At 38.8% G+C, this 14345-nt stretch overlaps 1 protein-coding gene across 1 annotated transcript; it reads left to right on the top strand.

Moving 5' to 3' along the window:
• Positions 1-46: 46 nt before the first annotated feature.
• Positions 47-13027, top strand: LOC115452792 (eukaryotic translation initiation factor 3 subunit A). Its single transcript, XM_037436656.1, has 24 exons — positions 47-266; positions 1220-1448; positions 2046-2220; positions 2410-2598; positions 2913-3017; positions 3333-3541; positions 4385-4551; positions 4914-5051; positions 5617-5821; positions 6061-6160; positions 6308-6537; positions 6822-7014; positions 7300-7404; positions 7532-7661; positions 7889-8091; positions 8470-8621; positions 8763-9163; positions 9275-9329; positions 9550-9750; positions 9960-10076; positions 10287-10365; positions 10730-10824; positions 11284-11426; positions 12075-13027. The coding sequence occupies exons 1-24, from the start codon at positions 218-220 to the stop codon at positions 12119-12121; spliced, it is 3717 nt and encodes a 1238-aa protein (XP_037292553.1). The 5' UTR covers positions 47-217; the 3' UTR covers positions 12122-13027.
• Positions 13028-14345: the final 1318 nt, after the last annotated feature.

Below are 14345 nucleotides of genomic sequence, written 5' to 3'. Positions count from 1 at the left end.
TTTCTTGACAACTCTATTTTTGGAGGATTTCTTGACGTAGTTTAGGGATATATCAAAACACATGTCTGGCATCACAGTGAACACGGCCATTTTGCGGCCATTTTATTTTCCCCTGTCGCTGGGCAGGCCGGTTGAGGAGGAATAATTCCGTATTATTCTTCCAAGGCATAAAAACGCGTAAAATTGTTTGAATGAAGTGAGAAGTGCAACATAAATCATGGCGCGATACGGTCAAAGACCGGAAAATGCCCTTAAACGGGCCAATGGTTAGTACTACGTTGATGTTCCACGTTGCATGCTGACCTTTTAGCGTGTTAATTCATATCTCCACTTATCTCTTGCCTGCCACGATGTCAAGAAGAAGAAAAATTAGAAGATTCTATGAATTCGTGTTGCTAATAAAGGAAAATTTCATAATTAGTTCACATAACCAATACAATCCAAGGCGTGTATATGCATGTCATATCAGCATTTACGTAATTGTGCATAAGATTGCACATTCCTCACAGATATTCTCTTTGTCTCATACAGAAAAACAAATTTATATATCAAATAATATAAAATCTGTTTACTATGTTCATTGTTTACAATAAATTGTGACTGTTATTATTATCTATGTTTTTGGCCTTATTCTACTATACAATAATGAATAAAAGCTCTAATGAAGTAAAATATGAAATCATGAAGATATAACTGTAGGTTTCAAGTCTAAACAAGGTTGCTTCTAGCTTTTTTACTTGAGAAATGCCCAAAATTTTCAATGCTAGTGGCCCATATGTTTAAAAACAGAATAAGTAAAGTCAAAAATCATTTCAACTAGAAATAAACCAAGTGCCATCAAATGTGTTAATAAACACATCAGAACATAACTGTCCATCTGCTAAAAGAAATTAGAAAAATGTTAGCAAACTAATATTCTAAATGTAACTTTGAAAATGTTTAGGTGTTTGTTAGAAGTAAACGCATAAACAGTTGAATAGATTAGGATGAAATTTTGCACTCACAAAAACCATGTCTTGTCTTAACACATAGGCTTTTATCCTGGTAATGTGCTCCCATGGGAAATGATAAATTAGATGACACTGGAGTGGTACTGGTAGTGTTATGAATCACTACTGTTTTATAGACCTTTGTAGCAGAAAGGGTTTTCACACAGGCAAGGCCACATCCAATACTTATACTCGTAAATCATAATTTTTATAATGAATTTGTCCTTCAGAGTTTATGGACCTTGACAAACCGGCCAGAGCCCTGGACACGCTGCAAGAGGTGTTCCGCAACAAGAAATGGGCTTACAACTGGTCCGAGTCGGTCCTCGAGCCGATCATGTTCAAGTACCTGGAGCTGTGTGTGGACCTTCGCAAGTCGCACATAGCCAAGGAAGGTCTATTTCAATACAGGAACATGTTTCAGTCTGTCAATGTTGGGTCACTGGAACAAGTAATACGGTAAGTTCTGTAATTTTTCTATTATAATTTTTCCTGTTTTAATTAAGGTTTATGATTTTAATCACTAGTGGCGAGGTGTTTTTTATTAAATTTAATACTCACCTGCACAATGCTTTTCTGGAACATGTATGCAAGTAAAAATTTACTGCATTTTTTTCCTACCCAAGCATGAAATTCTGCTACTCTAATCTTTATGTGACACTTCATTAAAACATATTGACTTAATAAATGGAATTAAAGTTGGTGCATTGGAACTATTTTTAATAGCATTACAATATAGTAATATAGAAGTATTCCTCCATTGGTGAAAATAAATGCATAATAAAATTTGCATTTATTATAACCATTTGGAGAGAATATTGTGAGGGATGATACTCAAAGGTATCAAGTAAAGATAGCCTTTGACGAATGGCTCTCTTACACATTATAGTTACAAATCTCATATCACATATTGCATCACTTAATTAATTTTGGGATGGCCTAATGATATATGTTCAAGTAATAATCAGTACCCACAACTCTAGAAAAGACAAACATCAAATCAACCGAAAAGCCTTAAAATGTACTTTATGTATTAAAAACATCCTGTCCCAACAGAGGATATCTACGCATGGCGGAAGAGCGTACAGAGGCTGCGCGGGCGCAATCGACGCAGGCCGTGATAGACACGGACGATTTGGACAACTTGGCCACGCCAGAAAGCATACTACTCAGCGCTGTGTCGGGGGAGGATGCGCAGGATCGTTCCGATAGAACTATACTTACACCATGGGTACGGAATGAATATAGTTTAAAAAAATAATTATAAAATTCTACTTATATAAAAAGATTTAAATTGTTCATTACAAGCTTTAAAACTATGGTATTTTTCAAACAAAGTTAATTAATAGAACAATGCAGTGAAAAATTTAAAATGGCATATTTATTCTGATTTGTAATTAACCACTTTTTCATATTGCAGGTGAAATTCCTGTGGGAATCGTACTGTCAATGTCTGGAGTTGTTGCGTACCAACGCTCACGTCGAGACGCTGTACCACGACATCGCGCGGATGGCATTCCAATTCTGCCTCAAGTACTCGCGCAAAACCGAGTTCAGGAAACTCTGTGACAAACTAAGGAAACATCTTGAGGACATTTGTAAACCCAATGTAAGTATATTGTTTTAATGCTAACCAATCATAGCGGCTGTCTTCAGATCAACAATAATAATGCAACAATCGGAATACAGTTTGTTTGATATGCATCATATGAAATATGATTTATCAATGGTTTAATTTTCAATTGAATTGGTGATGGGAATTTAGGAATAATTCCTGTTTAGGGATTATTAATTAATTGTTGTTTGTGTAATAAAGTACATAAAATTTGTATTTCAATGTGGCATCTTAAAAGAAATATGATTATACATATTATGTTTATTCTGTGCTTTCTAGCACAAATTTACAGTTTATTTTGATATCAGGTACAAACTGGTAATGTGAGCATCTCCAAGCCTGAGACGCAGCAACTGAACTTGGAGACCAGATTGTTCCAACTGGACTGTGCTATTCAGATGGAGTTGTGGCAGGTTTGTACTTAATCTTATTGATCATAGCCATGTTTGTTTGACTGTTTGTGGTTATGTTTGACTGACAGTCAGACAAACATGACCAAAACAACTATTATCACATATTAACCTCCAGAAAAACGTCTCTAGAGGTATTGAAGGTGATTATAGTTGTCTTCTGGCATATCAGATATTTTTTGTACTTGACCATGTAGTGTCTTACCTGTTTCGCACACTTGTTGAATATGAATATGTTGTTTGTCTTAACCAGTTGTTTTTACTAATTTCCTATATCCATAAGTATTTTTGTCTTAAATTGTACTTTTACTCTAACAGGAAGCCTACAAAGCAATTGAAGACATCCACAACCTAATGAACATGTCAAAGAAAACTCCTGTTGCCAAGACAATGGCCAACTACTACGGAAAGTTGGCGCTTGTTTTCTGGAAGGCGGGCCACTGCTTGTTCCACGCGGCTGCGTTGCTGAAACTCTTCCAACTGTCGCGAGAGATGAAGAAAAACATCACCCAAGAGGAGCTGCAAAAGTAAGTTCTTACAATATTTGATAGTTGATGATCGCAGTTCCAATTGCGACAAGTTATTGCTTGCTGTCAAAAATAAATTAACCTACCAAGTTTCAAGTTGTAATTATGAAAAAAATACTTCTACATTTATAATAAGAAAGATGGTTTTTGTTTAATCAAAACGTTAGCCCTCTGAAATAAATCCCATTTCTAACTATTATAGTTATTGATGGTAGGCCTCAGAGGGATATTATTATCACACAGGTTGGACGCGACAGGCGGCAAGCAATATGCAGTCTGTGTTAATTTTAACCTGTACAGTTCCTACAAAATTTTGCCCCATTGCGGTCATATTTTAGTCTCTGAAAAAAAATACTATCATACCATTTATGACTATCTCAAGCCTGGCTAAGGAGATTATATATAAATCAGTACTATTTTGACTGCCCCTGGTTTGCAAATATTGCTTTCAGAAAAGAGAAAACGATAATTGATAAACATAATAAAATTTTATAGAAAGGAATGGTTGTAACTTTTTTTTTTTGATTGATCATAGTCACATTTTTCTGTTCAGAAATATTTCATTTTAACAACCACCGTATATAAGATGTTAAAACCTGTCAGAGTGACCCACCTAAGTGTGTCGCAATCCAGGATCCACTTGTGTGTATCCAGTTCCAATAAGCAGGCATAATTGTGTTAACTGTCGAGGGGTAATCTCTCGTCAGCCGACATTCTATAGGACACCGCTTCACACAGTCAGGCACAGTGGGGTCACTCTTGCCGTGCAAAAAAAAATACAATTAAAACTAAAACAAACTAAAAACATCATCACACTATAATAAACTTTCTTGCTTGTTTCAGAATGGCGTGTCGCGTGCTAGTCGCAGTGCTCTCTGTGCCGTTGCCGTCTCTGCACCCTGAGTTCGACCGCTTCGTGGAGACCGACAAGAGTCCTGTCGAGAAGGCGCAGCGGCTGGCGGTGCTTCTTGGTCTGGCGCAACCGCCGACGCGAGCTAGCTTGCTGAAAGGTGATTATTGAACTTTTTTTTTTCGCTTTATTACTGCTAAGCTGAATTATGGCCAATTTCTACAATCAACCCGCAGTTAGAGATTAGGGTCTCTTTACTTATGAAAATTTTAATTATAGAAAAGAAGATTTTTAAATTTTCAAGAAATAATTGTGTTTTAACGAAATATTTTCTTTATTCAATATTAAACATAATTTTCTTTCATGTGTTTTGAAAACATATAATATAGCTATTTTCATTATAAAAATGGTTTAAAGGAAGCAAAGAGGCAGTATGTACAATTTGCTTTAGGAAGATTCTCACACAAATAACTAAAATATATTGGAATCCGCCAATAATTTATTTATTTATCCATTTGAAAGATGTGGTCCGTCTGAACGTGGTGGCGCTGGCTTCGCCACAGCTACAGCAGCTCTACGCGTGGCTCGAGGTGGAGTTCGACCCGCTCACCATCTGCCACAACGTGCACTCCATCGTCAAGTCGCTGCAGGAGGAGCCCAGTGAGTATACATAATTAACTGACATTGATTTACCTTACAGTTAAACCTGTAACATGTCTTATAAGGATATGGGATTATCAAATCATTCTAGGGCAATTACTAAATTGGTTTATGTCTTTCTTAGAATTGATATTCTAAGGAAGCCATATAGCTTAAATTATTTTTATTTGATTTATAAATTACGAATTTCAATTAATAGTAGTTACTTTTTATAGGTACTTCTATAATAAGGCCTCTGAAATAAATCCCATTTCTAACTGTTCCATAGTTAGTGATGGTAGGCCTCGGAGGCAGATGATATCGCAGGCTTGACGCGACAGAATGCGCGCCACATTCGCACGCTGTGTTAATTAACGCCTGTACAAATATTTTTCAAAAACCAATTTAATTTTATTGATAAAATTAATTTATATGGTTAATACTAAATTGTTATGTCCTGATCGGCAAAGAATAGAGAAATCATGGCCATTGAATGTGGCCAGAATTGTATCAAATATATTCTGAAACAGCATAGTAGTTGCTGTTCATATCACACCACTTACAAAATCGAAACTCCATTTCACAGACTCTCCACTCGCCCAATACACTACGGCCCTGTCCGACGTGGCGTTGGTCCGTCTGATCCGTCAAGTGGCGCAGTGCTACGCGTGCGTGCAGTTCTCTCGCCTGCTGGAGCTGGCTGCGACCGACGACCTGTTCCACCTCGAGCGGCTGCTGGTCGACTGCGTGCGACACAACGACATGCAGATACGCATCGATCACGCTAACAAGTCAGTTGCTTGGTATTTATTTAGTATGTCTAGGGCTTTTAGTGCTTTTTCAATTTTAAATCAAATTGATAGTCTAAGAATGTAATGATTATAATTAGTTTATGTAAATGTAGGTGATATAAAAAGTTACAATTAGACGGTTTGAAAGCGACGGCCGCTAACTGCTGGGTTGCATATATACCATCACAAGTTGAAACTAGTTGAATGAAAATAATAAAATCAATATAATTTTTGTGTAGATGTGTTCACTTTGGAGTGGAGGCAGGCGGCGGCGAATGGTGTTCTGCTGCCGACGAAGCATGCGGTGGCGCTATTCTTCAGGCCACACCTGCTGAACAGGTAACGTCACCAAACAATACAATACGTACTAACACACTTTTTCATATCCGTGACGTTAAACATAACTGATGAAACATTGTTTCACCAAATACTTTTAGTATAATAGGATTTATTAAGTAAATCTATAGATTTTAATTTTAACTACAGGTCCGCGAGCAGCTGGTGCGCGCTGCGGAGGTGTTGTCGCGCGCAGTGAATGCGCTGTTCCCCGCGCGCCGCCGCGCCGAGCGCGAGCGCGCGCGCACGCACATGGTGCAACACTACCACGAGCACAAGCACGCCGAGCACCAGCGCGTGCTGCAGCGGCACAAGATCATCGAGGAGCGCAAGGAGTACATCGAGCGGCTCAACACTGCGCGCGAGGAGGAGGAACTCAGGTAACCATACTGACATGCTTGTAAATGGGTTTTGATGTTTTAAGCGTCAAATCATAAGTGTAGCTATTACTTTGGTCTGATGGAAGTTAGAAAAAAGTATGTCAATTTTACATAAAAGTATTTTTTAAACAAGTGACACAAATGTCACTAGAGTTTGCGACCTGTCATTTATCAGTCACTGTATAAATAAAGATTTTCACTTCTAAATATATATCTAACCGCACATACTACACATGGATGAGTGAAATCATTACAACAGTCACTCAATACAATTGTGATTACAGACGTCAAGAAGAGCAACTGCGCGCCGCTGCCGCGGCCGAAGCACGTCGTCAAGAGCAAGAGCGCGAGGAACGCGAGAAGAAACGTCACGCGTCGGAGCTAGCCGCTATGCGTGAGCGGCACTTGCGCGAGCGCATGGCGCACATCTCGCAGACCGCACACGGACAGAAGATGCTCGGCAAGCTCAACGAGGAGGTACTACATCACTATCCTATGGACACCAAAAAATATATTGATACTATTTTCTCACTGAAGATATTATCGTGCCGTGCGATACGAGTTACCAAGCTGCGGTGGATATCTAGTTGATGGATTTTACACCAAACTTGAAGACTAGATTAGTTAGCAAAAGGAATAAGATGAGACATCAACTGAGATTAATTCAACAATAAAGCCAATTCACATATCACTATCTCCCTTTGATGTAGTTTCATATTATATTTGGTATAATTTTCTTAACGTATTATAATCATGCAACAGGATCTGAAGAAAATGGACGCAGACACGATCGCCCAGCGCGAGGCTGAAGAATTGATGAAGGAACGTCGCGACTTGCAAGCTAAACTTAAAACGCAAGAGAAGAAGGTAAGTTCCATCTTTATTAAATTTCTTATCGACAATAAATAAATGAGCAAGATCTATCCATCACTCAAATTACATGTTTTGGTAATATTATGAAAAACTATTTATTGAAAAATATATTTTTCCTTAGGTTGACTACTTTGAAAGAGCCAAGCGCTTGGAGGAGATTCCGTTGCTCCAGAAGAATCTGGAAGAGAAACAAGTTCAAGATAAAGCATTTTGGGAGCAACAGGAGAAGGAGCGCATTCAACAACTCATTGGTATGTTGTTAGAGATTGGAGAGAGAAATGCTTTTCGTATTATAGTGGTAGTTTATGTTATTAACAAGACGAGTGCTTCTATACGCTTAATCGTTTCAAAAACACTGTGACAGTATTAATATTGAGATAAAGACATAATATTATATTATTTTAATTATAATTTTGAGAACAAAGTATATTAGTTCAACAATATAACAATTTTTACATATAATTGCATTATCGTGCAGAGGCCCGCGCGAACGACGTGGCGTCGGCGAGCCGCATGTCGCGCATGGCGCCGCACCGCGACCTGTTCATGGCGCGCCTGCGCTCGGAGCGCGGCGCCGCGCACGTCGCGCGCCTCGCCGCCTTCAACGACAAGCTCGCGCACGAACGAGAGAAGCGCCTCGCCGAGAGACGCACGCAGAGACGAGAGAAGCGCAGGCAGGAGGTATCGTTATATCAATATTTTTATATATACTGACCACGAAAATAAAACACCTTCGTTGAAGTTTCCACTTTTGCTTTTTTCATTTTATAATTAACGTTACTACTACAAGAAATTAGTTCCACGTGTTACCACATGGTGAGGTTTTCTATTTTCCTGATTAAGTTTTACCACATAATATCTTGCGGTACCACTTTATAATTTTTATTTACATCTTACTTAAAGTACCTAAATCCCAATCAAAAGTACAACCAAGTAGATATATCACTTAATAGTATTATGCTCAAAAATATGGATGCATTTAGAATTTAGATCTTCATAATCCATCAAACAACTTGGTTACAAATTACAGTGATACTTATCATACTATTGTGTTAACAGTGGCTGGCAGAGAAGCACCGTGCGGAAGAGCGTGCGGCTGAGGAGGCTCGCCGTCTTAAGGAGGAGGAGGAACGCAAGGAGCGCGAGGAACGCGAGAGGAAACACCAAGAGGAACTCGCCGCGCTCAGGGAACGCAAGGAGAAGGAAGAACGGTAATATATTATACACAAATATTAGTATACACTTCAATTTTGATCTTAAAAATCATGCACTGTGCAATGCCCAAAATTAGTTGCGCACATTTGTTAGTAATCTGGCATATTATATCTAATACTACATTATTTATGAAACAGCGAACATCAAGAAATGTTGGCCCGCGTTGAAGCCAAAGCGCGCGCTAAAGAAGCGGAAGTACAACGCAAACTGGAGGAACAGAAAACGGCCGCAGCTAGCGCGTGGCGTCGTGGCGGCGCACAACCCGAAAAAGAGAAAGACGAATCGGCCTGGCGCCGCGCAGGCGCACCACCCGAGAAAGAGAAGGGAGATGGGTGGCGACGCGGACCTCCCGGCCCTGAGAAAGAAAAGGATGAGAGCGAGTGGCGACGCGGAGCACCCCCTGGTGGCGACAAGGAGAAGGATGATGCATGGCGCCGAGGACAACCTGGCGGAGGGTATAAGAAGGAAGCCGTTCCAGGCAACGTGTGGCGCAAGGATGATAAGGAGCCAGAGAAGAAATCAGAACCGTGGCGCTCCAGTGAGTATTATATTATGTTTAATTTTAAACCAAGTATATGAAGATGGTGGATGTTTGATACGTCGGAATATATCTTTGTTACAAGTTTTTTAATTTATTTTTGTTAAAAAGGTCGCATGCGCGAGACAGGAGGTCGTTCACCCGATAGGAAACCGATGGATGATAGGTAAGTTATCATTCCAAACACATAAATTATTTACTGAATTGAATTTAAAAAAACAATCTAAAAGCATCTCAGTATAATAAAAATAATAAAAAATATATATTAGCTATGTACTGTCTGGGCTAACACACCAACAATGAAATAGAAAGCTATAAAAATGTAATGCAGTAGTACTAAATTTGTTAAATTTTATAATCTAAACCCAACATTCACATATATTTAGGCGCGACGACCGTGGTCCAAGAGACGACCGTGGCCCAAGAGACGACCGCGCCCCGAGAGACGACCGTGCCCCGAGAGACGACCGCGGCCCGCCCGGCGATAAGGAGAAAGATGATGACGTGTGGCGCCGCGGCCCGCCCGCCTCCACCCGCATGCGCTCGCCTGATAGGCGCCGCGACGACCGTCCGCCGCCCGACGATAGGTAACATTATATAGTAATGTATGTCCACATGAGTATGTAAAATTACGTGTAAATTTGATGATAATTGAAATTCAATTTTGTTTATTCTTTCGTAAGACTGATACTAGAGTAAAACTGAAGGTCCATCAATATCTTATGTACTGTAAATGTATGAGCAATAATAATAACCAACTAGAGAGCACTATTAAAAGTGACATTACTATGTGTAGACGCGATGACCGCGGTCCCAGAGATGACCGTGGTCCCAGAGACGACCGTGGCCCGAGGGACGACCGCGGTCCAAGGGATGGAGGCGAGTGGCGTCCGGCCAACCGTGATTCCGAGAGGTTTGTAATCATTTGTATATTATGCTTACTTACGAATGATTGTGTCTCACAATATTGAATAATGTCGAACAAGGCAATACATATTTGACAACATAGATTAAGTGTCCATTTCCTTTCATGGTTATAAAGACAGTCGAAAAACTTATATAATAAAATGTTTGAAATTAAAATAGTAATTTTTCAAGTAAGAGTGTTTTTATAATTTAACAGGGCTCGTTACGGCGGTCGCTCGAGCGGCCCAGAAGGCGCATGGCACCGCGGCGGTTCCGATGCACCTTCTGGCCCACCGGTGAGTACCAATATCATCAAAAAAAAAATAACACCTATATCTTCTTTATTAATTCATTTTAAAATAATTTGGGACACTAATATTTATAAGGAACTAATAAACAGATTGTAATAATCCTAAAATTATAAATGCAAATATTTGTGAATATGTAGAAGTAAATACTGTAATTCGTGAATAGAAAATTAGGCACACACATATATTGAATCTTGGTGTAACATACAAACTACTTTCGTCCGGAGAGTGATCACCAAGGTACTTTTATTTATATTTTATTAAGTTTATTCATGCTGTCTGAACTGCGAAAAAAACTAGCGTATAATACTCCTAGTTTGTAAAAGTTAATATAATACTCCATCTCTTCCAGGACCGTGGCTCGTGGCGGTCCAAGGACGGACCGTCGCGGGACGACCGCTACCGCGACGCGCCGCGCGACCGTTACCCGCCGAGGAGAGACGACAGGTGAGCCAACATAGCTGAACACAGTCCTTCCTTTAGATTTCAAGACCAACCAGTTAGAAGCAGCCTGTAACTAATGAGTTCCTGTGACTTTAACGAGATTGTCTGTCCAGTGTCCACCAAAGAAAAAAAAAGTGAAATATATGTGCCTAAGATAGTTATATTGTCTAACTCCTTCCTATTTCATTAATTTCCTTGCAGAATAAAGAGACATTTGTTTTCCCTGAGAGTCCCTGAGCTTCACCGCTTGGTGTAATAAAATGCGTGCCCCGCCTGCCTTTTAAGGGTATTTGAAGTCTACCAAGTCCAACTCACATTAGGCCAGCATGGTAGACAAAGACTTAAACCGTCTCAACAGTCGTAGGCTGGTATACTTCAAGACTCTGTTTCACATATTTTTATAAAAACATCTTACGATATCATGTTTAATTGTATTAAGATTGGATATATTTTTGCAAACAGACGTGACGATCGCGACGGCCCCAGGCGCGACGATCGTGATGGACCACGACGCGACGACCGCGACGGGCCGCGTCGCGACGACAAGGACGGACCGCGCCGCGACGACCGCGACCGCCGCCCGCCGCCGCGCCGCGACGATAAACGTGAGCACACTTATTATACAACTTATCTATACAGCCACCTTACAATGTCGAAAAAATACAAGACTCGTAAATCGATGTCATTTAATATTGATGTTTGTTATTGAAAAACCAATTTGTCAGTCACTTAATAGCCTACCAATCCTAATAAAACCAACATGGCAAGTTGTCTTAATTTTTTTTCCATTATGATTTCGTTATAGAGCCTCCGAAATAAATCCCATTTCTAACTGTTCCATAGTTAGTGGTGGTAGGCCTCGGAGGCAGATGATATCGCAGGCTTGACGCGACAGAATGCACACCACTTACGCATTCTGTGTTAATTAACGCCTGTACAAATATATTATATCACCTCGGCTCAATATTGATTCATTTACATACATACACGACTATAAGGATACTGTTGTCACATTTACCGCCGATTTCAACCGCCTATCTCAATAGTTTTTTTCACTCGATCGCGAAAATTTACCAACTAAATTATGGTTTTCTGACTTGCTTGCAAATTACTTATTTTGATTTGGATCATTTATTGAAATCTTTATTCACGATTCATATGTCACTCACATCTTAACGCCCCATGGCCAACCAAACCGCCTGTGGGTCAGTTTGCGTTTACTGAGGTTAATGTATTGTTTTTATTTTTTATAGCCCGCGATGCTGACGGTGACAGCTGGCAGCAAGTCACAAGGCGTTGAGAGCGTCACCTCGTCGTTCAATCACTTTATACGTTCATATAGAGCTTGCATATTATATTCCCATCGTTTTTACCAACTAATGTTTAAAGGATTGTCATTATACCCCCCATCTTGCAATTTAAGGGTTCAGAATATATAACGTATCGTCTAAAAAATATATAATTCGGTATTTACGCCTTATATGGACAATTTATTGTAAATTGATAAATAATGTAACGCAAAATTATAACTTCAGTTGTATCAAAAATATGTTTACAATACCATGATGTGTAAAACTGAACCCAATAAAATTGCCTCATATATCATCAGTGTTTTTAATTACCTACTCTGTTTTGCGATTTAGTATACTATAAGCCAGGAGTGGTGAACCTTTTTTGGCTTACGTGTCATTAATGGAAAAAATCATAATGTGCCTGTACTCTTAGGGCTGGCCTTACTATTCAAGAGCGAGTTTTTTTTAGCTCCAACTACATTTTTCTTGGCATACATTCTCAATTAGTGTCGAATTAGGTTCTCGCGTGCCAATGGTTCGCCATCCCTGCTGTAAGCTAATGCGTGGTTGTGGGCTTTGTTTTTACTCGCTTATGCATATTTCGACATTTTAATGCAACGTATTGTTAAATAATGACTAGATAATATTAGATAAAATTAATCGTCGCACATAAGACCTACGACATGCGTCATGAATATATTGCCTTAGATAAATCGATAAGCAGCCAAATTGTCTATAGAATTTACCAGACTGCTTACATTTCATGTTATTAGAAGTAAATATTGACAATATTATGTACAAATTACAATTTTATTCACTTACTGCCATTTACAAAATCTCATACAATAAGTATATACACGTATGGTTATGCAACTCGTCATATTTCAGTACTCAATAAATGGTCGGAATGAAAATTGAGTTTTATTCAATTCCCATCAAACTATCCAATGAAAGCCTGATATATTACTGGCTCACTATTAAAAGATGCTATGTTTATTTATTTTTATGTTGCAAAAATAAGATTTAAAATTTTCAATGTAGGTAAAAAATAGAAGAAAATCATTTATGGTTCGCCCTTTCAACATTATTGTCAATTTTAATAAAATCATATAGTATAAATAATTCAATGTACATTATATCAATATAATAAACAGTAATAGTGAGCCACAGTGGCGTAGCGTGGGCTAATATAGACTTTTTCTTTGGTTCCCAAGATCTGCCCAATTAATTTATCTTACCTAACCTGCTTTGACACGACATAAGTACGTATTTATGATAGTGAAAAAATATAAATGTGCGGTGGGTAAATATTGTAAAGCGTATACAAGTAGATTTCTTTGAGTAGAATTTTTTAAATCTATACCAAGAGAGCCTATGACTTACACTTTATATAATAATATTCGTGTAAATTTGACGGTACGTTATCTTCAGACATCTGATGCAAACAAGTTACAATAGAATAGGCAATCAAGAGCAGACTTTTAGGTCAAGTTATTGTTAGCTCGTTTCGAACACACTTCCGGTGAATGCATAACAAAAAAATATTTCTGAATTTGTAAAAATATGATACAATATGGCTGACTTCAAGTAGTGAAAGTAGCTTATTCGGGAAATTATGTTATGAAGTCTCAAGGCAGGTCCTGGCACTGGACGGGGAAACACTAGGCACAAAGGAATATAGAAGCAAACATTTTAAATATCGTCCACACACCGAACCTTATAAACAGAAGCTGTTTATGGGTAAACCAAACAACCACCCATGGCCTCGCGCGACTGTCTCTACGGACATTTTTTTAAGCTTTTCACCCCTTTGACCAACAAAGTCACCTACCTACCTACGAAACTTATATTGGAGGATATTTATTAGCCTCCGCCCGGACCCTCGCGTCGTAAAATGAATCTTTGCCGTGTGGATAATCGCATTCAAAATGTGTATCACGTAGGTAAGGTCGCAAATAAACTTCAATTTTTATTAAAAACGTTAAAACGGTGATTCACTAACGTTGTATTATGCGTAGTTTTGCAAAGGATTACCTATAAGTTATAATTTTACTGGCGACTACTCGCCTTTATTCTAGCAGTTAAGGATAAATAATGTAGCGTTATATTAGTCAAAGAATTTTCAGAATCGAAACAGATACAGGAACAGTAGACTGTTTCAGGGATTACCTCTACACCCAAACCTATAGGTACCTAAACTTTATTTATAATTATTTAGACAAGTGTAGGTAC

Source organism: Manduca sexta, chromosome 9 (genome assembly GCF_014839805.1).
Source record: "Manduca sexta isolate Smith_Timp_Sample1 chromosome 9, JHU_Msex_v1.0, whole genome shotgun sequence".
NCBI lineage: Eukaryota > Metazoa > Arthropoda > Insecta > Lepidoptera > Sphingidae > Manduca > Manduca sexta.
Note: the sequence above shows the minus strand (reverse complement) of the source record. Positions and strands in the feature narration are given on the sequence as shown.

Coding starts and splice junctions, on each gene's coding strand:
- LOC115452792 (XM_037436656.1), top strand. CDS start 218: ATGGCGCGATACGGTCAAAGACCGGAAAATGCCCTTAAACGGGCCAAT. Junction 2,599..2,912: donor AGGACATTTGTAAACCCAAT/GTAAGTATATTG, acceptor TTTTGATATCAG/GTACAAACTGGTAATGTGAG. Junction 8,622..8,762: donor CGCAAGGAGAAGGAAGAACG/GTAATATATTAT, acceptor TTTATGAAACAG/CGAACATCAAGAAATGTTGG.